The sequence below is a fragment of the Pagrus major genome, chromosome 3, assembly GCF_040436345.1.
Source record: "Pagrus major chromosome 3, Pma_NU_1.0".
NCBI classification, from domain to species: domain Eukaryota; kingdom Metazoa; phylum Chordata; class Actinopteri; order Spariformes; family Sparidae; genus Pagrus; species Pagrus major.
In genome coordinates, this window is record NC_133217.1 from 22,535,615 (window position 1) to 22,560,450 (window position 24,836).

A 24,836-nucleotide genomic window follows, 5' to 3' on the forward strand; every position below is an offset into this window, starting at 1 on the left:
TTTATGAGCCTCTTTTTTAAAATCAGTTTTCCTTGTAGTTAGCTAATGTATGGAGTCGAAAACTAAATAGATTCGTCGTTCGTAAGATTTTAGCAGTTCATCATGCGTGTCCTGACATTTGATGTGCAGCTAAGTAATCAATCCCCCTCCTGTTACCATAATCAATGTTAGAATGTGGAAGGAGGACGAATCAAGTACAGAAAAAATACATGGGTTGTCCTTAAATTCCATGGTACACTTCACGGCTTATGGGTTGACAACCTCTGGTCGAATAGCTAGCTCACTACTTAACCAAGGATCTACAGTGTCAACATTAACATGCAAACACATTTTGTCTGAGCTACAGTGCTGACAAGAGACACATTTAGTTTTAATTTTCAGGTAATGGAATAGTTGAAGGAGTTATTTCTAATTTCCAGCCACCTGCTTCAAATAAATAGAGGGCAGTATTTCCCCCCTTCTCAATGTTTACTTCAAACCCTTTTTACCATTTATCTTATATATTTCATTTGTTTCTAGCTCTGTTGATGAGACCAGCTAACCAGATGAGAATAAAGGGCAGGATGGTAATTCATCACTGGGGATGGGCTGGACTGGACTTCTGCTCCTAGAAAGAGAAAGGTGTGGCTCAGAAGTGTGTTATATACAGTGTGAACAGTGATGTGAACTGGCTTAGATATATACAGTGTGAACAGTGATGTGATCAGAATCAGATATATACAGTGTGAACAGTGATGTGATCAGAATCAGATATATACAGTGTGAACAGTGATGTGATCAGCATCAGATATATACAGTGTGAACAGTAATGTGATCTGGCTCAGATATATACAGTGTGAACAGTGATGTGATAAGAATCAGATATATACAGTGTGAATAGTGATGTGATCGGAATCAGATATATAGTATGAACAGTGATATGATCAGAATCAGATATATACAGTGTGAACAGTGATGTGATCAGAATCAGATATATACAGTGTGAACAGTGATGTGATCTGGCTCAGATATATATGGTGTGAACAGTGATGTGATCTGGCTCAGGTATATACGGTGTGAACAGTGATGTGATCTGGCTCAGGTATATATAGTGTGAACAGTGATGTGATGAGGCTCAGACGCTGTCTCCAGCATTGGAAAGACCTGGCAAAATGTACTCTTGTTTAGCTTCTTTTTACATACTCATTATCGCCCCTCAGGCCAGGAGGTATTATTACAAGAAGGGACGGCCTGAGAGGCTAGAGAGGCTACAGTGACTCACTATTACCTACCAGGCCAGGCAGACTTATTACAAATATTAATAGGGTTAGTTCATTTTTTGAATGTTTTAAACTAAAAATATGTCCAGATCCTACAAAATGCACCTTTAAGGTTAGGCCTAAGGATAGGCTCATAGACAACTTTCAAGGCAAAAAAAATTATGACTTGGGGCTCTGCAGCTCTGCCAAAAACTGATGACGAAATGAAGTTGACCCTGTGTGATCTAGCATCTACAGTGCCTGTGATATCAGATCTGTAGTAAAAGATGACAGCTGTCTCTGGCCACACAAATGACTTCTTCCCACCAGTTTGTCTCATGCAGCTAACCTAAAGTTCATCCTTCACCATGTGGAGAACTTGCTCACTCCATCAAGTGAAGACCGGTTGATTTTTGGGGTGGATGTTGATTCCAGTATTATGAAGTAAAAAATTATGGTATCGATATGAGTTGATATACACATTTTTTGCAATGATCCCTCAAATGTGGTCATCAAACACTTGTGACAAAGAGACAGGATATTATACAGGTTAACAATAAACTTTGTCTAAGCTCCCACACAGCTGGGAGCTGACTTGCTACAGATTCATAAAATCTGGTCCCTCCTCATCCAGGAGTAATCTATGGCTAAGCTGTTCTCCCTGAGAGCCATGTAAAGTTTCTCTGTCTCCAATCATATCCAGGAGGGCATCAGTAGTCTTTTATGGATTGTCCGACTCCATCAGGGGCTTCTTTTCCACAGGATTATTTAGAGATATTCCATGCAACAACATCAAACTCCCAAAGGAATGAAACTGGGCTCAGAAGATAAAAGTTCTTCTTATTCCTGTACTGTGTCATAATGTTGGGCATTAATTTAACAAGTGAACATTTTTCATGTTTGGGTCCTCCTCCCTCACTTTTATCAAGTTTGTGTCAAGGTGTGCCAAGACAGCTCTTTTATCATGACAGATGCTGTTTGCAATGGTGGCATAAGACTTGTATCCCTGCTTTGTGTCTACCACATAGGTATGTATGTATGGTATAAATGGAACTCCTGGATCTCTGTGTTTAGCTTGCATCCATAATTTTCAAAGAAGTTGATATAGACAACTACCTCAGTATCATGAGATTTTCATTGAGCTTTCAGTTTTCTTCCAGCTGATGAAGCCAGTTGAAATGGTGCTCTACCAGCATATGCAATGCTTCATTGAAGGATGAAACTAGGTCCCCCCAAGACCCATTTTTTAAACAAAATTGGTGTAAGCTTTGTTGTCTTCTTTCACTTTTCCTTTTCTCCATTGCTGCAATAGTTTCTGTTGACATTTGTCTTTGGGCAATTTCACCTCTGACTAAGAGTAGCAGCAGCATGCTTTCCAGGACTCCATTATGGAACAGCTTTTCTGCCAGGAGTCTAACATTTTCATGATCAAGAAAACACGAGTTGTTGGGATCTCTTCTCTTTGGCATCAAAGAAGGGTCTCTGGCGTCCAAACCATCTATATGACATTTTTTGTTTATTTTTAATGTCATCATGGTGTCTCCCTTACCAAGGAAAATTCTGCTGTTGTTACCTCCACAAACAACTCAGCTCAGCTGTTGAATTCCCTCCCATTAAAAAGAGATTGTGATGTCACTAGAGTGGATGGCTTTCTTTATCCCTTAAAATGTCTGTGTAAAAAGAGGCACAGACACAAATTATTAAAATAATTGCAATTTTTTTTTTTTTTTACATTATTTAAATTTTATGACTTTGCCAATAGCTACTCACAGATATGTCACAATATGTGAGACACCTCCTCAAATGCTATAAAGTGCTTATATTTTGTTAGAATATTTTTATAAATATATTTATTTAGGTATTAAGCTAAACAATTTTCATAAAATGTGTTAATATCACAAATAATAATAATAATAATAATAGTAATAATAATAATAATGGTTATCAGCATAATTATCTGACATGACAAAACTCACTGTAAACCTTTACCAGGCCGTTGTTTTGGTCACCTATACAAATCTGTGACCTTGACCTTCAACTTCCAGGTATGTGAATTCATATTAAATAAAAACATTTGCATAAAATCAACATCATATACTGAATGTTGTCTTAGCATTATCCTGAATGAAACAGGATTTTACTACATAATGTACCAGTGAGTAAAGGGGGAAATTAAACACATTCTAAGAGAGACTTATTAACCTTTCACTAAGAACATGTCTGATAATGTCTCAAAATAAAATGCCCCATAAAAATGCTCTAAATTGCTTGTTGTCCCAGATGACATTGGCTGGCTCCCAGTTTTCAGACAGAGTTCTCCAGAGCATAAGAATCAACAAGATGTCTTTCTTTTTTTATTTCAGTATATCATTGCCAACACTCAGAGATTTAGGATTTATTTGATTAACACGCATTTAACCATGATGTCCTTTGTGACTATAATGTCTGATAATGACTCTTTTTTGTAATTCCCCCTTTACATAAGTGTCTTTTTCATTTTCTTTATTAAACTTCATCAAGGGCTCTACATTATCATTATCAACATCAACAACGAACATGTCTATTGTTAGTACTCACCTCTGTCAAGCTAGCATGTTAGTACTGGCAAAGTAGGCTGGACTTTCTCTACCTTTCATGTGCAACTAGCTTGCTTAGCTTTAGCAATATAGCAATATATTTGATTTGATTCTGGTAATGCACAATGCATGCACAGTAAGATGACCAGATTTATGAAATTAAAATCGTGGACATTTCCAGTTCGGCGGTTGATATGTTATTAAAATATTCAATGTTATTATCTATGTAATTAAAAAAGGGGGACAATTCTGGTTTCACATATTTTGACCATGTTAGCTGCTGTAATAAAACTATGGTGCAGGTTTTATTTAAAGTAGGAAAAGTAAAAGTATTGATGTTTGCAGTAAAATGTTCCCTGTCAGTGTTTACACACACCCACACACACACACACACACACACACACACACACACACACACACACACACACACTAATGTTGAACTTATTTTAACTCATTTATATATTGCTGTTTAAGCTACAGCAACATATCATATTCTGCAAGATCATCATAGTTGTAGTGTGGCTGTGAACCACGTATCTCTATAAAGTCAGAAAACCAACGTGTTTTCAGCTGTGACGATGCATTTTCCAGACACTTGATCCTTCAGTTTATCACAAACATTCAACATCAACACATCTGGAGATACATAATTTTCACTGGACAGGAAGGAATCTGAATAGTAACTAAAGCTGTCAGACAAATGTAATGGAGTAAAAGTACAATTTACTCCTCTGAGGTGTAGTGAAGTAAAGGAATAAAGTTTCACAAAATGAAAATACTCAAGTAAAGTCTAGCAAGTTTTCCTATAAAATAGTGGTTTCATAAAAAGCAAGTGGTTAGTAGAAGAATGAATGAGAGTGATATGATGCTGCTGTACCAAGTAGCCCCCTCTGTTGGTCAAAACAAGCACCGCATGATTGAAATGTTAACTGGTAGGCACTGCTACCCGTTTTTTTGTTTTTTTTTGTTGTTGTTTTTTTGCCACACAAAGTATTATTTCACTTTCACAGGGACAGTGCCGAGAGTGCCAGGGACACCAAAACCGGGGACATAGTGCACAGGAGGTCACAACATTAAAGCTCACACAGTGAAAAAAAAAACAAATCAGTTCAATTCTCGTACATCACATTGATCAATATTAAGCAGTCCTGTGCATAGCCATGCTATGCTGTGCTCTATGGTAGGTCCAGTCCAACTTTACCCGTCTTTGGAGGGAGAGAGATGCTTATCTGGTGATTCAGTCGGTTATAATCTGTAAAAGTAATTCCTGTGTTAAATGCAGTCTTTGTTGTGCAGTCGTGACAGATCAGTTTGGAGGTTTTGTTATTCTTGTACAGTTGGTAGCTCAGTACTTACTGGCTCTGTGACTCATGTTGCTTGTGCAGTTAGCTGGCAGGCTTTGTTTCATAGCTGCTAGCTAAAAAAAAGTTATTCACTAAATTTTGATGGTAGTTAATCTTAAACAGGCTCTTGCATCACTGAATAAGGAAAACTTTGTTTGCTTCAGCGCAGACAAACAGCAACAGCTCAGCAGCTGCTGAGGGGCTCTGTATCCAGGAGGAGGAAAGGGAAGCAAAACTCATTTGACCAGTTCGTACCCAGCTGTTTAGCCTTAATTATTTAGTTGAAAGCAATCCCCCTCACCCCTCTTGTACCGCAATGGTTGTGGCGCTGAGTGCTGGAGGAAGTGGGGCATCTACTGTATTTCTGCATGGAAGATGGCAACCCTATAGTTGTAAACTTCCACAAAAAGCAACATACAGAAACTGTTACCACCATCAAATCTTCTACTCTCATTATTTAGATGAGGTTTGATCAAAATAAATTCAAGAGCTTGAGGGATCAGAAACTGCTGAGGGAAACAGTCTTTCACACCTAACTCAGTGAATTAAGGGTTTATTTTGACCAAAGAGTTAGAGATTGTTGAAAAATTGTAGAGTAACTCTAAGAGTAACTCTTTTGATGAGTTTTACTTTGTTATTGTCTAGTTTGAATGAATCCTGTGTAGCTAACCAGAGAAGTTGTTGATTGAGGAGCAGCCATGAGCATGATTTTGGGGGGGTGTTAGTTCTCAGAGGCATTGAGAGTAAAAGGTGACAGTGGTGGGCTTTGAGAGGGTGCAGACAAGCACACAGTGAGAAGGGAAATGTTTTTTGTGGCCAGCTGCACTTTTTCTCTGACTCTTCACCGCTGTCTTTGTAACTGTAGTCTTAACTGCAACTGTCTGCAACTGCAACTAACTGCAAGAGTTTTCGTTCCTTTATTCAACACTTGCAAGTGGGCACTTCAACCATCAACATGTAATGCTTCTGACTAAAGGCACAAAACATCCTCTTGTGGGTTTTCTTATATACATGCACACAACCCAACTTAGACCCACATCTGGAGTCTATATATCAACACACTTGACAGTTATTACCTTTTGGGACAAGGGGGGTTGGTACAAAAACAGGCATAACTCCTTACCCCTGTCCATATTGGCACCAGGATTATGTCCAAAACAACATTCCTGGCCTGACCGGTGATGTAAAGAGTCAGTCACTTAAAGGATGTCCCATGTGCAGTAATTTTCCACTCCAGCAACCTTAACAATTCTGTATCTGTTAATATGCTTAACATGCCTCCTGGAAATGTCAACTCTGCTCCAGTTCTCAGTGATCATGATATTTCAGCTGTGATTGGTCCTGCAATTTGCCCTAACCCCAGAGGTAGTTTGACACAACTAGGACTAATGTTGTCATGACAGCTGGCTCTTTTTTCAGTCTTTAGACACCAGCATGACTGAGACTGACAGAGGTCAGTGTGCAGATGCTGTGCATAAATTTTGCATTCTTTTTCTAAATTTCATCCTCATCTGATGTGCTTTGTAATGGTCACGAATACTAAACAGGAATTACATTTCCCATTTTGTCTCTTTTTCTTTTACAGAATAAAGAGAGAGAGCGCATGAGGGAGCGAGAGAAGGCGGCAAGGGAGAGGGAGGCACGTTACAGCAATGGTCACCTCTTCACCTCACTGACAGTGTCAGGAACCACACTCTGTTCAGCATGCAACAAGAGTATCACTGCCAAGGAGGCACTCAGCTGCCCTAGTAAGTAAAACATATACTGCCCCTCTGCATCTGCAGGGACAGGTTGGTAGAGAAGCAAAAACCAAAACACAAGTTCTTACCTCAGTAGGAGTATGAAGGTATCTACTGACCAAAAACAACTCTCTACACGAGTGTACATTATTATACACACACATGCAAAAATGAAAGGGTTTTTAAAAAAATCCTCAAATATACTGTGTGTGATGTATATATATATAGAGAGAGAAAGACATGACATTTTTGTGTTCTTTTATGTTTTGTTTTTCTGTCTTTATTTTTTCCAGCATGCAATGTCACAATCCACAACCGCTGTCGAGACACTTTGCCAAACTGTGCCAAAATGAAACAGAGGGTAAGACACAACTCGAATCATTCAAGATGTCATTACCAGTATTATTTTCTCATATGTATTTAGAGGGGTTGAATCAGTTTTGTTTAAAAATGTTTCCAACAGTATTTACAGTCATGACATGTTTTTTTGAAAGGTTCCTTTAAACTGTGTAATTTTGGGCTGTCTGAAAGTTGAGTATCGTGACAGAAACATGGCAAACTCTCTGATCATCAAACAAAAATGGTTGCCCTGGATTGCACTGTGACACACATCCAATAATTTCGAGTAGGGTCAAACATTTAGTACCAAGTGACTGCTGCTACGACCAACATCTGCCAACCAGCTAATCAGAATCTAAAATGAAATGAAGCAGAATTAACTAGCTGGCCCAAGTTTGTGGGTCTGCATCTTCAAAATATATTCATGACACAGATGCTCTTGATTAATCATACAGATGTATGATTACAGATGTATGATTAACCACACATTTATCCCATAGTCTGACATGGCCCAAACTGATATCCGACAGTCTGACACAGACTGTGACCTAGTGTAAATTATCAAGATAATGTATTTGATGTACAACACACAAACTTTATATTTAAAGAAAGTTACAAGTTGAAATCATAAGAGAAAAAATATATGGATAGCAAGTAGTCACACAAAACTTTCAGAAAAAAGTATATTTATTCTCTAAAAAGGACCGGACCCTACTCACTTCACATTGCATATTTCATGTAGGCCATCCTGCTGAGTAAAGAGACCCTTTTACTGGTTCGTTTGTAAGTGCATGGCACACTTTTGGCCACAGTTCTGCTTGAGACACATCTAGATTAATCATGAACCTTGATCAAATTATCTTTATTATTTTACTTAATTTTAGTAGTTAAGTTTCAAGTTAATTTTCAATTGTTACCTATTACTTTAAGTTTTTGTCTCTTAATTTATTTTTTAAACATCTGTAATCTGTTGTGAGCATTGGGTATTGTCATTGTGCAGTTTGTGTACTGAATCTGAAAAACCTAAGTAAAATACTGTTGGATTTTTAAAAGGAGAATGCTACTGTACATGCTGACTTGAGTCTTTTGTTAACACAGCAGCAGAAGACGGCCCTAATGCGAAATAACTCAGCCCTGCAGAATGTCACGCTGCGCACAAAAAGTAAGACACGCAATGGCTGAATATATTCTCCTTCTTCTCCTTCAACTAGTTCTAGTTTTTTGATTAATATTTTTCATTTCTTCCTCCCTCTGTACTTGTGATTCTTCCCCTGCTAAAAATGTTGTTCTCTTCTTCATTATCAAACTCCTCTTCTCCTTCCTACTCCTGTTATTTCATCTTTCTCCTAAACATGCTGTTCTGGTTGTCACACTCCTCTTTTTCCTCCTACATCTCTTTTATTCCTCTACTTGCAACATTTTCTTATCATATAGCTCCAGGATTGCGCGAGCGTCCGAGTTCAGCCATCTACCCTTCTGACAGCTTCCGACAGACCCTGCTGGGATCCCGCCGTGGTCGCTCCAGCCTGTCCCTGTCCAAGAGTGTCTCCACTAACAACATTTCAGGGTGAGTCATACCTTCATCATTCAGAATCTATGACAATAAGGCACATTTCACTTAAGCCTTATGGGATATGGTGTGGTTGAGCCTAACCCTACCTCTTCCAAGTCGCCATAAGGTGATGCCTTGGCCACTCAGTCGTCATCCTGGATCCACACCCGTGACATATATTTTACATTATTCACTTGTATCAGACATTCCATCAATGCAACTTGTAAATTGTGATTTTGGTGTTCTGTTCTGTACATGCAACATCTATTGCATGTCTGTCAGTCCTGGGAGAGGGATCCCTCCTCTGTGGCTCTTCCTGATGTTTCCTCCATCTTTTGGGATAAGAGGTTCATTCTCTCACAACACAGTGGTTTCACCATTTTAACTGAGCACAATGGGGGTTGTTTAGACAGCTGTCAATCCTACAGCATACATTATAGTTAAAATCTATGAAATGATGGCTTAGATTGGCGCTGATCTCTATATTGCAACTGGGCTCAGTATGTCCTCGGATAAATTTTCATTCTATGATGTGCAGTAGATCATCATTTATCAAATCTTTTATTCAACTGACTACTGTACTGAAGACACACCTGCGCACATACATGCACAGTATCCTGGTAATGAGTAATGATGTTATTTTATGATGTTTGCACAACAAGTAAGCTTATCCCAGTATACGTGATCCATAGAGTCATAAAATAAGTGACATATACCACCAGAGAGTCAAACACTGATAGCCCTTTCACACTGGCAATACATGAACAATCAGCCTTCACTCATGCGTCAGTTGACTATGCAGTTGTCACGGGTATTTATCGATTGACCACTACACCAGGGTGGACACACTAATTTGTGCCCCTTTTCAGGCAAGATGCTATGGCATGTTGGAGTTAAAGATGCTGGCTTGTTGAAATGTTTCCATCAGTCAGTGTTCAAGCAGCTGGAACATCATTCAGTCTGAGCTGAGTTTGAAAGAGAGATGTAAGTAAAAAATATTAAAATAACTTTTTAATATCTTTTACTTCCATCTCTCATGTTGCTTTCGTGCCTCTCAGCTGCATGTGTACACCTCCAACAAAGAAAGCAGCGAGATGTTTCACTCTTTAGCTACTTTAACAACAATCTGTTTTATTACGTTTTATTGCATTGTGCCAAAAAATGAGGACCTAAATGCAAAAAACACTCAGGAGGCATATAAGGAACAAAAGCTGAGCTTTATTTAACAAAAAGCTGAACAATCCAAAAGAACAAGAATCCAAAAACCAAGAATTGCAAACTCTAAAAATACAAAGACCAAAAACAACCAAAGTACATCCAAAACCAAAGTACAAACTAGTAAAAACACGAGGAACAAAAACAAACAGAAACATACCATGGGGTGACACAGGAAGACACAGGAAACATGCTCAGGTGAATAACACAGGGGAATCACACAGGACGAACTGACAAAGACATTACGGAGCACACGGACTATATACACACACAAGGGCTGACAAGTTTCAAGTCTTCTTGATGCAGTCTAATGAGGTATGTGATCTGCTGCATTCTACTGTTTCCAGTTTTTCCATTAGCTAATCCCTTGCTCCTTGGTTCACATTCTAACCTTACGCTAAATTTTGTTTTGACTTGCATATCTTTAAACCAATTAACATCCTGTTAAAATAAATACAGGACTGAAAACACTGATGATTTTAAGTTTAGCTGGGAATGTTTACATTTCTAAGTTACATTATTTTTTAAAGTTCTATACGTGATCTAATTTAGCTTTCTCTTAGAAGACGGTCAAAAGGTCAAATTTATTATTAATAATAATTATTTATTTATTCTACCCTGTAATTCATGCTACATATGCAAAGGTAGAGCCGGATTACTCACAGCAGGCTTTGCTGGTCAGCTTATTCCTGCCTGGTTTGTGTTGTAGGACCCTGAATGATGACTCTCCCCTGGGGCTGCGCAGGATCCTGTCCCAGTCCACAGACTCCCTCAGCTTCAGGGCCAGGGCTATGTCAGTGGAATCTCTCACTGATGACGGTATCAGAACATTCAAACATCATAAATCAAACTATCATCATAGTAACATGGCTATGGACTCTGGACACATTCACAGTCATTGTAATGTTAGTTAGAAAACAATCCACAATTTCCAGTGTCATGAAAAAGTTGTTGAATGGAATAATTCTACCGATATGTACTCCAAGACTGTGAGCACTTCTGTTTCATTTCATTGCATTTTCCAGTGCACTACCAATGTTTTAAAGGCAACGCATCCTTATAACAAAATGACTGAATAGGTCAATTTCTACTCCCAAAACGACACATATCACTGTTCCAAACCAACATGACTGTTACAGTGTACCAGCAGCAGGTGAACTGGACCTTTGCCGTGCACTCGCATTAGGTCAGGTTTAGGAAAACATCATGGTTTGGCTTAAAATTAAGACGTTACTTCTGAAACTTCAGTTACAAATGTAGTTAAGTCAGTACATCACTGCAGTTACATTATGTACGTGACATTACTTCTTCATGTTAGTAAGTTAAAATAACTCACATTTCCTTTTGGTTTCACACTAGATATGAACAGCTGTTTCCTTATTTAAAGCTATGGTCTACCTTCTGAGAAAGATTTGAAAAAAGCATCCCCCCCCCACACACACCCCTCCCCTCTGTGCTCCTTAATCCCTCCCCTCCGAGCTGGTATCGCTCTCCCCTCCGAGCCTCCCACGACACACCCCCTCCCGCAACAAGCAACAAGAGCAACAAGCCGGCTGAAATACGGCGCCAGCTTTAAATGCGGAGTAACGATGTCGGATTCACAGGTAAAGTTATTACAATGCACGTTGAAACTAACGTAAATCGTGTAAGTCATTACAATGTCCACAGCTAAGCTCCACAGCCAAGCTAGCGTAACGTCATTAGCATGTCACAGCTACGTTACGTTACAGCTAGGTAATAAGTAATAACCCAAACAACATATACAGTCATTACTTGCTGACAATAAATATAACGTTTCTGTAGCGTTACGCACCAAAATCATTCACATATCTCAGCCACTTCTAAAAGTTATTGAGGACCAAGAGACTAACAGATGCTGCCGTCAGCTTTAATCACAACAATTGCTTCCACATTGTGGCTGAAAACTAAACCTGCATGAGCCTCGGACCAGCTGTGTCCCAGATGTTTGAGTAGCACCACGACTGCGACACAAACGTGCCCCGTAAACCGTAATCTCTTGTTTATGACAGATAAGACACACAAATACTCACATCGTAACGCGTATATGATAATCCATCATATTGATTTAGCAAAGGCTTCCTTGAAAGTAAATGGACAAGACCGGGAGGAGGGTTAGCAAAACAGTTGAGTAGTGACCGGGCAAGAGGTTGTTATGGAGAAATAAATCCGGACAGGATGAATGAAACCCCTCCGCTTCGCATTGGGGTTTCATTCATCCATTCATTCATCTTACTTGCATTACTTGCTGCTTCATTTAGCTGCCACGAGCAAATAAATAGGCTGATTTGGTGTAAACATGATAGCAATTTTAGCTTACAATGCTAACATAGAGGCTAACGTCTCCGTTGAACAAGTAAACAAGTGTTGACAATATTGCAGAGACAGAAATTGTTTCGACGCCGTCTAATAACACAGAAAATAACTAACTGCAGCTTTCAGTTATCTGTGTGACAACATCCACAATAAAGACGAAAGATTACCTGTTCAACAAAAACTCTGCTGTATCAGCATCGTTTTTCAGGTCCATATCATCATGGAGCTTTCGCAATGTTCAAACGATGACCCAATGTTTACTTGGGTTTGAGCCCTCTTTGTGTCGCATCTCCGCTTTGTGTCTGCCTTTTCAATGACAGACTTGCACTTTCTTTTAGCCTTTGCCGGTGGGGCAAGCAGAGGCAGCTTGCTACTGTCGATCTATTTTCCCTCCATACCTGAACTGCTCAGGGCTAGACAAACCTCCTGCCCGCTTGTAGTTTTAAATGCGAAAGTGGTTTGGGAGAGACAGGACCAGGAGCAGGAGAGTGAGCGAGGGGATTGGATGGAGGGAGAGAGAGAGAGTGCAAATTTGAGCAAGGGGAAACTCCCATCCTGACTGGATGGCTGCTATTGGTCAATTTCTTTGCAGTTTTGCAGGCGCTAGAGAGAATGGATTTATTTGGTTCCTTTTGCTCTTTACATTGTGTAGGTCGTACTATTGGGCCATAACCACCATCTAAATAATGTTAATAATAATGATCAATCTTTCAAATTGTAGACCATAGCTTTAACGTCTTGTACCTGTTTAACCCAACCATCCATTCCCGACTAGCTCCCAATGCAGACGTTAATGCCACACAATAGTTAATTGCATACCTGTACTAAACAGAAAATAAAATGAAGTGAATTTCTTGGTAGAAAACCCTGGGTGGCCACTAACAATAACCCTTATTATCAAAAAGACCAGGGTTCAAATACATGTCCAAGCAGCTTTTCATTAACATGAGTTCATTCAGTAATAATCATGTTACGAATGAGTTTGGTCAGTAGATAGTTAAATGGACGTGTTAATGGGAAGTGACTAAGGTAAAGCTGCAGCCTGGCTAACTTAGCTGTTAATCAAAATTAATCATAGTGTTGGAGAACAAAGGAGCATTTTTGATGTATCATCAAAGACATTTATGGTAATTGTATTTCTGTTGGACTTAAAGCTCGATGTACTGACCTTGATTATTTCTACAACCAGCAATCTGAACAAAGGCATGAGAGAAAGATCAAGGTGTATGGAACTCAAAAATATATTTGCCACCTATGATCGTAATGTTGAGGGTTTTCTCTTGTTAAGGAGACATCTACTACACCTCAGTATTGGAGGATATGGAGTTCGAGGGCCAAGACTTTAAGGCTGACTCATGGAGCATGGCGGTGGACAGCAGTTACTTGCAGGCACACCGCAAAAACGTCATCAAGAGGCAGGATGTCATCTATGGTGAGCAGTTGTTTACTGACCTTTATTTTTTCCCCCATAGTACAGACATTGAGAGCAGCTATGAATTTACAGTAGCTAGAATAAAGTACCACAAAGAGAGTACTCTCTGTAGCCAGACATGATTCAAATTTCATTTAAAAAATGTCAGAAGTGCAATTCCTCAGAACTGCATTTACTGTATGACTGCTATAATCTGTGGTATGATTTCTGTGTGTGTGTGTGTGTGTGTGTCCCTCTCAGAGCTGATTCAGACAGAGCTGCACCACATGCGAACGCTGCATATCATGGAAAGGGTGTTCCGACAGGGCATGCTGGAGGAGCTTCAGCTGGACCCCAGTAGTGTGCATGCCATGTTCCCCTGCCTGGACCAGCTGATCAGAATACATTCCCATTTCCTGGCACAACTCCTCCTGCGACGGAACAACAGCCTGCATCCTGGATCCAGCCGCAACTTCACCATTCACCAGCTGGGAGACATACTACTAGAGCAGGTGACTGCTCTTTCAGATTGGCACAGCACTGGAATGAAGCTGGAATTTTTTCAATAGCAAATTTAAACGCAACACTTTCCTTTTCCATTCCAATTTCCACAAGTTGAAATTCTCTTTTTGTGTGCACAGAAAAAGAAAAATTTGAGAAAAAATGTCCTCTGTAATTTGGAGCACAAGTTTGTTAGAATCTGTGTCTGTGTCAAGTTTTGAGGGAGCATGCAGTTGGCATGCTGACTGCAGGAATGTCCACCAGAGCTGTTGCCTGTGAATATATTATTCATTTTGCCACCATAAACCACTTGGCAGTACCTACCTCAGAATTGCAGACCACGTGTAACCACACCAGCCCAGGACCTCCACATTGGGCTTCTTCACCTGTCGGGCCACTGGGACGGCTGTTACAACAGTTGGTTTTTAAAAACTAAAGAGTTTCTGTTTAAACTGTCAGAAAGCATCTTAGGGAAGTTCATCTGCAAGCTCGTCAGAATGCTCACCTCTGAAGGTGTCTGGCACTTTGGAGAAGTGTTCTCTTCATGGATGAATCCCGGTTTTCATTTTACCGGGCAGATGGCAGACAGTGTGTATGGTGTCATGTGGGCGAGCAGTTTGCTAATATCAGTGTTGTAAACAGAGTGCCCATGGTGATGGTGGGGTTATGTGATGAGATCCTGAGGTCTGTTGATGTGCCATCCATCCACCACCATCACCTCATGTTGCAGCATGTCCTGCTGGACAAGATCCACTGAGTCATATTGACATTTAAGGTGTGCTGATTGATTCACGACATAAAGTAATGCTTTGAGTTACCGGCCGGAGCGCACCAGAGCGCCGCTCAGGTCATACAGTTTGCATGATCCCGTTAAATGTTAAAATATTAAAGTGGTGAATTGCTAAAACTACTTAGTTGTATGGTATGTTTTAAACAAAGGTTGGCATCTTCTCATCAGTGATGCTGAACAGCTCTGCATGCGCAGCTCATTACATTATGTAACGTGTAACAAGCTGGACACGTACAGTATCGTCCTGTCATTCACTCTGTGTATGAAGGCTGAGGGGCTGCATTTCACCGACCTTCATACTCAATACACTCAAAACAAGAAACTGTAACAAAGAGTTACAGCACAGGGACAGAAACTGCAACTGTGTTTAGGACCTGAGCCAAAGAACTATGAACCTATATTTATTTGAAACTGTCCAGGCTTTGAGCACAGAGTCAATCACGAGTTTCTGCTCTGACATTTTCACAGTGGGAAAAACACTATGAAAAATGTTACAGTGCACAGCAGCTTTGAATAAACTATCAACTAACTATAAGCCATAATCATGAGATAACAGGCAGAAATTATGGCATAAAAAACATCTAAATCATTAGATAATAGTCATTGTTATGAAATAAAAACAGTTTGAGATGAAAAATCATAAATACTTAAGATGAGATTTTTTAAATGTTCTAATTATGACTTTTACCTATATGTATAACCCTCATTTCATAATTTGGAGATTTAAGAGTCGAAATTATGAGATAAAATGTCAATGTTAAACTCAGAATTATTACTTTATTACTTTTATTACTTTACTACTTACATATTCATGACTATTTACCTCATAATCATGTTACCAGATTTATTTTTTAGAACAACATTCCAATTCCAATTCCTTTTTAATGCTGCTCCTTCTAGTAGGCCTACGCATGACCTCAGTATTAATAAAATCCTTTTTACAGGCCTGCAAGAAAGAAATTACTCCACTTTAAAAGAAGGCGGTGGTCTTTGTGAAGTTTATAGCTTGCTAACATTAACTAGTCAGGATGAGGGCAGCAAAACATCCTCTCATTTTTTGCATAGCTGAAAAGGTAAAAGTTCACGATGTTTAGAAAATAATGTAACCGTGTGCGTGCACACCACCGTACATCGCATGTGCACGTGCATGCTCATGTGCATGCATTTTAGGTCCATCATTCAGAGCCTTCAAAATAAAACTGCACATTTTAGAGTGGCCCTTAATTTTGACAAGTTCAAAGCAAACATGTGCATTAATCATGCTGTTTAATCAGGATCTTAATATGCCACACAGGTCAGGTGTTTGGATTATCTTGGCAAAGAAGTGCTAACATGGATAACAAAATAAATTTGTGCTCAATATCTGAGAGGAATAAAAGTCATGTCGAAATTGTCATTTTGTTTGATTTGCAGTTTTTATTTGCAATTAATTTTTTTTTCATAAAATATTTATATTTAGTTCAGAAACCATGCCAGCCACTCCAAACAACCTATGCTTTGGTTCTTCTGTCAGTTCTCAGGTCAGTGTGCAGATGACATGCGGAAGACCTACGCTGAGTTCTGTAGCCGCCACTTGAAGGCCGTCAAATTGTACAAGGAACTGCTGGCCAGAGACAAAAGGTTCCAGTGTTTCATACGGGTGAGACGGACAAACGCATCAACACACACATTGTACAATGCAATACAATTGAGAAATAAGGTAGCTCATGCATAATCTTGTTTATTAATGTATTAACAATACATTCCATAGCCTGACCAACAAATAATCAAGGCACCAACTAATCCCAGCAGTTTCTCTGGCTTTGGCTGTTTGGTCGTCAAGGTGGAAAGCTTTCTGTGGGTTGTTTTTTTAAAAACCACACGTCAGCATAGTGTCCAAAGAGCTGATAGTGGCACCACATTTTACAACAATGGTTTACACAACAAAATGCAAGTTTTAGTCCCTTTATCTCACAGGAGTCTCACAGCCTGAGGAATGAAGCTGCTCTGTAGTCTGGTGGTACGGCAGCAGATACTTCTGTATCTGTTGCCAGATGGCAGCAGGGTGAACAGACTGTGTCTGGGTGGGTGTTGTCTTTTAGTATCTTTAGGCTCTGTGCAGACATCTAACTTCACTGATGTCACTGATGGTCTGTAGATGGTACCAGTGATGTTCTGTTGTTCTGTTACTTACTGATCTAGTAGAAAGAATGCTGGTTTTGAAGTGTCTCCAGTCCCGATGGTAAGAGGAAACACATATCAACAGGGGAACAGCCTTTGACACAACACTGAAGCGCTCTCCATCGAGTGAATGCTAAAAAGTCGTCCATTGCCAGTTTAATGGTTGTTTGTCGTATCCTCAAAGCTGAAAAAATGTAGTGACAAAATGACAAGAAATGACAGCCAGAATAATTCTGTAAGTGTGTGTCTCTGTCTCTGGCCAGCGGGTGAGTCGAGGACCATTGCTACGTTGCCATGGTGTTCAGGAATGCATCTTGTTAGTGACTCAGCGGATCTCCAAGTATCCCGTCCTTATCCAGCGCATTCTGGACAACACCAGCGGTGAGACCCCAGTCACCAGTCACCCAGTCAACATCTTTTTACATGGAACTTTAGGATTTCACTGCAAAATAAAATAAGAGCAGGTTTACACATCCAGATATACTAACAGGTCTACAACAAGGAGTGCAACAAGGTAAACCAGGAAACAAAAGTCCTGTACACAAAAAGCATAAAGGGACATTTAGTATATCCACATACTCACAGCCAACAGTACATCTGTGGATAATTCACATTTTGCCACTTGCTAATCTATTTCAGCCATTTTCATCCTGCTCTACTGTAGTTGACACCATTTTGTTAAAAAGCTATGACACATGTAATGTCTCATAATCTTTATTCTGTTGTGACCAAAAGGTACATGATCAAACACTAGACTGACATTTTCTACTCCCCTTCCCATAGCTTTGTGCACATAGTGCTGCTGCACTCAGATACATGAAAATAACTACATGACTGTTTATATATGTGCAACTGTCACCAACCAAACTCTCAAAACAAGTCACAAAGGAGATCTTGTGTTCTGTCTATAATCAGTTTAATGACTGACAAAACTGATTGATAGTGGTAGCTAGATGATATTCTGTCTGCTGCCGGAGATTCTTATACCTCCACAACAATCTTTTTTGTTTGTTTCTCTTGCAGATGATGAAGAAGAAGCTTCATCTCTGGCCCAGGCTTTCTCCATGATCAGAGAACTTCTTAGTTCAATAGACCAACAGGTACTGAAATACCTTTTGAGGACTGACAGTTTTGTGACTGTTAGCATTTTTTAAGATTGTCTTTTTGAGCTCTTTATCATGACACAACACTAATTCTCACTGTTTTTCCTTCATTGTAAGATGAAAGATGGAATGTAGCAGGACAACATGAAGAAAACAAAACAATTAATACAGGAGATTTAACAAAAGCTTAGCCAAAAAGGGTGGTCTTAGTTGTCGGATGTTGTGTTGATTAGGTGTCGGTGATGCGTGCGTGCGTGCGTGCGTGCGTGCGTGCGTGCGTGCGTGCGTGTGTGCTCGTGTTCCATACTTACAGACTATAAGTAAACTACTAAACTAAAACACTGTAAGGAAAGTATGGGGAAAAAATAAATACATATACACTAATGCTAATACTACTTCCACAACCAATAATAATACCACCACTAGTGGTATTGGTATGGCACTAGTACTACCACTACTACTACTACTACTGCCAATAATAATAATAAAGTCAGTGACAGTGCTGGCAGCATGTCTGTCTGGACCACTGAAATTGGACTGGGATCAGGTCAGCAGGATCAGGCCTGCTGCGTCAAAAGTACTGTTATTGTTACCTTTTAAATTTCATCTCCACACCACTACTACCATGTTTCCAATATTGTTACTTTGTTTATTGTGGCTGATACTGATCCAGCGCTGGGTTGCACTCAAACATTTAAAAGAGGGAGCTGGCCCTTTGTGGGCTTGATTTCCTCCTAAACTGCTCCCAGACCCTTAAGACAGAGCCTGTTTGTTAGGGATTGGCAGCTAGGAGGTGGTCCAGCCCTCCTTCTCATTGCCACCTGCTCCACAGAGATCTGTCACACACTGCCTGGGCCAAGGCCAAGGGACAAGCTGGGCATTGCCTTGACAATTCCTCCCATGTAATGTATTAATGAAGTGAAATTTATATATATATAAAAAAAATTGATTCACATATATTTATGTGAATCAACATAAATATATTATAGTCTATTATATATTTTAAAATCATATTAAACTTCAAATGGGGAACATTTCCAGTTTTATGTTCAAGATAATTCATTCTGTAAGGTTATCTACTCAATTTAAATTGAATCAAATTAGTTCATTCTTGTTCATTAATACTCTCTTTTGGACTTCAAATGGAAGATGACTTTTATTCTGGTTGGCAGATGGAGGACTTGGAGAAAACACACCGACTGCAGGAGATACAGGCCAAGCTGGATCCACGGGCTGAGACAAGAGTAAGGGATGGTGGACTTTTCAAGCCTGGAGAGTTGTTCCGCCGGAGACTCGTGCATGAGGGAACCCTTGTATGGAAAACACCAGGATCCCGGCCGAAAGGTACACAACACTGTGGAAATATTAGTTTGTGTGTTAAGTAATTGATCAACATGTAGCGCACAGTACAATAGTCCACAAACTACAACTGGAAAGACCACTACAGTCACCTGACCTACTGCAAACATTTTGTGCACTGGCCTTGTTCAAGCTATTAACTTGGTAACTTAACTGGGTTGACATGGTCACTAACACACACTGAGCAACACATTATACCTGATGTTTACTGGTATAACTGCTTCTGAATATATGAATATGCTTATGAATTTTTGATGAAGATTAATTTAAATCTGGGGGATAAATTTTTTTTGTCTCATTTAAAAAATTAAATTAAATTAAATTAAATATTGTATTTTAATTATTTCAATACACAAGCAAATATTTTGTCACAAATAACATTTTGTTATCTTACATCTTATGTAAAAAAAAATGCTTTTAATGTAAAGCAGCAAATTGGACATGAAACAGTGAGGCTGATTTTCATGAGCTTAAATTATAAACTAATGCCCGTTTACATTACATGCTGCTTCTTTAACAGAGAATCTCTTATGTGTATGAGACAATGCTGTTAGAATTATGAACACAAGATGACAGTAAAATTTACGACAGGGTATGGCTTCAGGTTCACATGAGTTCACATATGTGCTTGATGGAAAAAAAACAAACAAACAGTGTTTGGTGTGTCACAGTGTGTCTTTGTTGTTTCGTTGCATGTGTGTGTTTGTAGATATACAGGTCTTACTGATGACAGACATCCTGGTGTTTCTGCAGGAGAAAGACCAGCGGTACATCTTTCCATGTCTGGTAAGAAAATGTACTCACACACTAAAATGTATTTTACCAATACATCATTTGTTATGCTGATGACAGAAAAGACAACTGTTCATGTTGTTTTCTTACCTGTCCTCTCTCTCTCTCTGTTACTTTCTCCAATTCTCTGCTGTTTGGTTATACAGGACAAACCTCCAGTGCTTTCCCTTCAGAACCTTATAGTGAGGGATATAGCCAATCAGGAGCGAGGCATGTTCCTCATCAGCGACTCCTCCCCTCCTGAGATGTACGAGTTCCATGCTGCCTCCAAAGAGGACAAGAATGTCTGGATACGCAACATCCAGCGCACCGTCAGCAAGTGGGCAAATTCACCAACACATCACACACAGTGTATCTTTCTGTCATTTATTTTGAGAGTGAGATTTGTGTAGGTGTAAGGTGTAATACATTTATTGGGAAACATAGACTACTGGCTAGTTTTTCCTGTTATATTACAATGATGACTTCTGAGGAATATCACTCTTTTCCCTGGATCTCTCACCAAAATACATTTTAAATAATAATAATGATAAGTGTGTTTGTAGAGCGCCTTTAAACACAGAGTTTACAAAGTGCTTTGCAAAGTAAAAACAGGAAGCCAAAGAAAAAGAAAGCACAAATACAGTATGCATGCATAGAGGCATTTATACTGTACAGAACTGTATATGATACATTTATATTTATACAAATTATCCAGGTGAGGATGGAAGTAACAAATTACAAATACCCGTTACAGTACTTGAGTACATGTTTCAGGTATCTGTACTGTGCCTGAGTGTCTCTGTGACTTTCCCTCTCTACATCTGAACACAAATATCTGAACTTTCTCCTCCTCACATTTTCAAAACAGGCTTGTTACTTGAGTTTGAATTGATTTGAGGGGAATTATGGATTATTTTTATTTGGCGTCATTGCAAGCCACCTTCCCAACATCACAAGACTGATATCAAATATCAGTGCACATCATGCATGGCAGACATAGCGAGACGAATCAAAGACGAAAAAGACGAAAGAAGACGTAAACAGACAGAGGGAGACTGGAATGGGGAGAAAAGGCGTGTTAGTGTCTCGTATCTGCAGAGATGTTCTTATTTTCTCACTTTGTTGCTGCTCGGGACGCTTAACCAACCCAAAATGTGGCTATTTGACGTCCTGGGAATGACACTCAACAATCAACTATCTTTGTGGTGCGTTTAAGAACAGCTGGGACAAATCCTACTGATTCTACCTTTAACTTTAATTGTCTTTGAATTATATTAATATGATGTGAGCTTCAGTTAGCTTTGACCACAAATGTCCTTCAGAGGGAGACTTTTTACTGTGATACTCTGAGTACATTTCAGAGCCTGTACTGTTACTTTTACTGGAAAGAAGTTAATTTTTCATATTTGCTAGATTTTATAGCAATATCTTTTAGTTGAACAACAAATGTTTCCAACAAAGTTCAAATACAGAAATCCACAAGTTTACTCAAGGTAGTGGTGTATTTCATTTGGTCACCTGTCACAAGAAACTTGAGACTAAACGTCACATGAATAAAACTTCAAAACTTGACCTTGTTGTTGAACATTTGTGCCTGATCATGTCAGATTTTAATCAACAATGATTGTTTTTCAATGGTGTGTTCACAACTAGTAAAGCACATTTTCACTTTATGTGTCATTTTATCTGGTGTGGTAGTCAGGAAAGAAGTTGCAATATATTAAGTGAGGACTCGCACACATAACAAAACGATACAGAACTCAGCCCTCTGCAGAGACTCTGGTTCCCTCTCTTCTTTTCCCCCTCTCCTCTCTGTAACGTTACATTCATGAAGTAAAGTCCATTTCCCCTCCAGCTTCAACATAAAAACACCCGACAATGGAGGTCACCTCCACTGATCCCCGCTGCAGTCAGGTTGATAAACAGGAGTGAAGATAAATCCACTTTTGAATCCCAAAAGTTAAATAAGTAATCTCTGAGCTCTCCTCCTGTTGGTAAACTGGTGACAGAACTCCAGAAGTTAAAGCCAAGCTGTAATGAACTGCAGTTTACCTTTAACTGTTGTGCATGACATGATCTGTAATTGTGTATCATTGTTGCTGTATCTCATCATCTTGTGTCAGTAAATATAATTTTAATTTATTAGTAAAAAACAAATCTTAACAACATCCATGTCCATCACATCACTGATAACAGGATTTGTATGATCTGTGCTTTTTGTGCTCAGGTGCCCATCAAGAGAGGAGTTCCCCCTCATAGAGACTGAATATAAGGCCCATCTGAGGAGACTCAAAGGTGAGGAGACAAACATTAATCAGACAATCAAAGACACATTTACACGTGGCACTAATGAGCAGAACGTCCCACTTTCATTTTCAATGTATCAAGAATATTCATACTGCCTTCTTGATCAATGATGAGACTTAAATGTAATACAAATGGTGATTGCAGCTATATATACTATCACCACAAACACTTCTCCCAATCCCAAAAATATCCTGATAATCCTAATACTTTTTCATTATTCAGTCTGACATTGTGTCATGGAGTTGAGAATTATTTTTCTATAGCCAATCAGCAGTAACTGGTAGTAGCAGTTCACCTGATGTTAATCATGTCATTTGAAAGATATGTTGATTTGAAAGTTGTTATATCTGTAAGTTGACCACCTGCATCCCCATTTTTGTTTGAAATGGACTGTTTTTCTAGCTGCACATTTCTAATTTATGATTATTGCATCCAGTTGCATCTTTCAGTTGTCTTAGTATGCAGTGCCACCATATCTGCATTTACCTTACCAGCCTCTCGTTTTATCTCTTTGACTTTTGACACTGTTTGAACCATGACTACAGAAAGTACTTATTGCTGACCATCTGACAGGTGTTAAAATGTTCAAGATATATGATACCTTGAGTAAGGGAAATAACCATAGCATTTATTTTTCCAGTTATAATACCAGGTAGTTCAGTGAGGTAACTCACCTACCACGGGTTAGCCAACAAAAAACAAATGTCAAGTTAAACAAAGTCTCCCTTTCCATTAGTTAGTGACCAGGGTATAAGTGTGACAGTGCATTCTGTGGTTGCTCTGTGTAGAAAACAATGGCCATTTTTTTTCATGTATGGCACCTTGGAGCACATTATCATTTATGTGTGTTAGATGATTTGTGTTAGATGCATGATTTATTAATAATCACCAATCACCCACAGCTGACCTCCAACAGAAGGACCGGGAGATGCTGGAGCTCCTACAGGAGAGGGTGACTCTATTCTGTGAGCTGGCAGAGGTGACAAGTGGTCAGGAGAGCCTGCAGCCTCCCATCACCCGGTACTTTTTCAGGGCAGACACACCCCAAGCTCCTCGTGCAGAGAAATTCCTAGTGGATGCCACAGCGGAGGGTAACTATCAGCTAACAACTCAAACTAAAATAATGATTTGTTTGCAAACAAAGTAGATAGTGTGCACATCCAACCCCAAGTGGACAGGACAAAAACATCATACTTTTTTTTATTTGTTAGTTCGGATATAAAGACACTTGTTTCCAGTGAGATACCATTAAATATTCAAGTTTAATATCCATCAAATTAGTGTTGACTATTTCACTGTTTACCTGAAACCACATTTTTATCTGCAGCCTTTAAAAGTTTCAGTAGCCTCCGCTCAATAGTGCATGAAATGTATCTCTTGTGTCTGTTATGTGACAGTTTTGTGCTTTTGAAAGGCAGATGCCTACTGTACCCTGACCTCCTCTCTATTACTATTACATGGTATAAGAATGTTGTGAGGCAAACCATTTCCATGTAAAAAATAATAATAATAATAATATTACAGGCAGCAATAAAATTTCCTCCAAAGTGTATGGCAAAGAAGTAGCGATAAACAGCAGAGATATGTTTGTAGCTGATTATTTTAATTACAGTACTAACAACTGCATAAAAAAATGGAAGGCCAGGACACTGCAGAGTAGATGAGGGAAGTAGGAACAGGTGTGTAGATGGGTAGAGCAGTCAGGTAATGGGGAAAGGTGGGACAGTCCAAGGGTATCTGGTGGATGGATGGAAAATGGCAAAGAAGTATCCTTGGAGAGGAGCGACAGAGACAAACTGTGGCACTGGTTCTGTTTCTGTTCAAGAGCTGCTCTGCTACAGTTAACCAACCAGGTTTATGATAAAATACTTCAATGTTAATTTCTCATGAAGATAGGTGCCAAAAAATGTAAATGCAGCAAGTACTAAAAGAAGTAAATGATCTATTCTGACACATTCTTAAATTTTGAGCAAAATCTTCCTAAAATCTATTAGTGAGCACAACTCCTCTGCCAAGAGAATCCCTCCACCTGACAGCTGTGGCAGATGACCAGGGGCCAGATGTATACACAATGCGTACACACAGACAGCGTGCG

The 24,836-nt window shown here is 39.3% G+C and overlaps 2 protein-coding genes across 2 annotated transcripts in view; both read left to right on the top strand.

The window, feature by feature from the left end:
* Positions 1–24,836, top strand: part of LOC140993880 (homeodomain-interacting protein kinase 1-like) — a 318,372-nt gene that overhangs the window by 213,655 nt on the left and 79,881 nt on the right. The window lies entirely within an intron of this gene.
* Positions 1–24,836, top strand: part of arhgef2a (Rho guanine nucleotide exchange factor (GEF) 2a) — a 48,597-nt gene that overhangs the window by 12,241 nt on the left and 11,520 nt on the right. Inside the window, exons 2-16 of the mRNA XM_073463310.1 lie at positions 6,743–6,905; positions 7,190–7,257; positions 8,334–8,397; positions 8,670–8,802; positions 10,712–10,821; positions 13,625–13,768; positions 14,009–14,259; positions 16,552–16,677; positions 17,462–17,579; positions 18,222–18,298; positions 19,474–19,645; positions 20,370–20,446; positions 20,599–20,771; positions 22,662–22,729; positions 23,644–23,832. Of these exons, the coding sequence (XP_073319411.1) occupies positions 6,743–6,905; positions 7,190–7,257; positions 8,334–8,397; positions 8,670–8,802; positions 10,712–10,821; positions 13,625–13,768; positions 14,009–14,259; positions 16,552–16,677; positions 17,462–17,579; positions 18,222–18,298; positions 19,474–19,645; positions 20,370–20,446; positions 20,599–20,771; positions 22,662–22,729; positions 23,644–23,832 (1,933 nt within the window). The remainder of the gene's footprint in view (positions 1–6,742; positions 6,906–7,189; positions 7,258–8,333; positions 8,398–8,669; positions 8,803–10,711; positions 10,822–13,624; positions 13,769–14,008; positions 14,260–16,551; positions 16,678–17,461; positions 17,580–18,221; positions 18,299–19,473; positions 19,646–20,369; positions 20,447–20,598; positions 20,772–22,661; positions 22,730–23,643; positions 23,833–24,836) is intronic.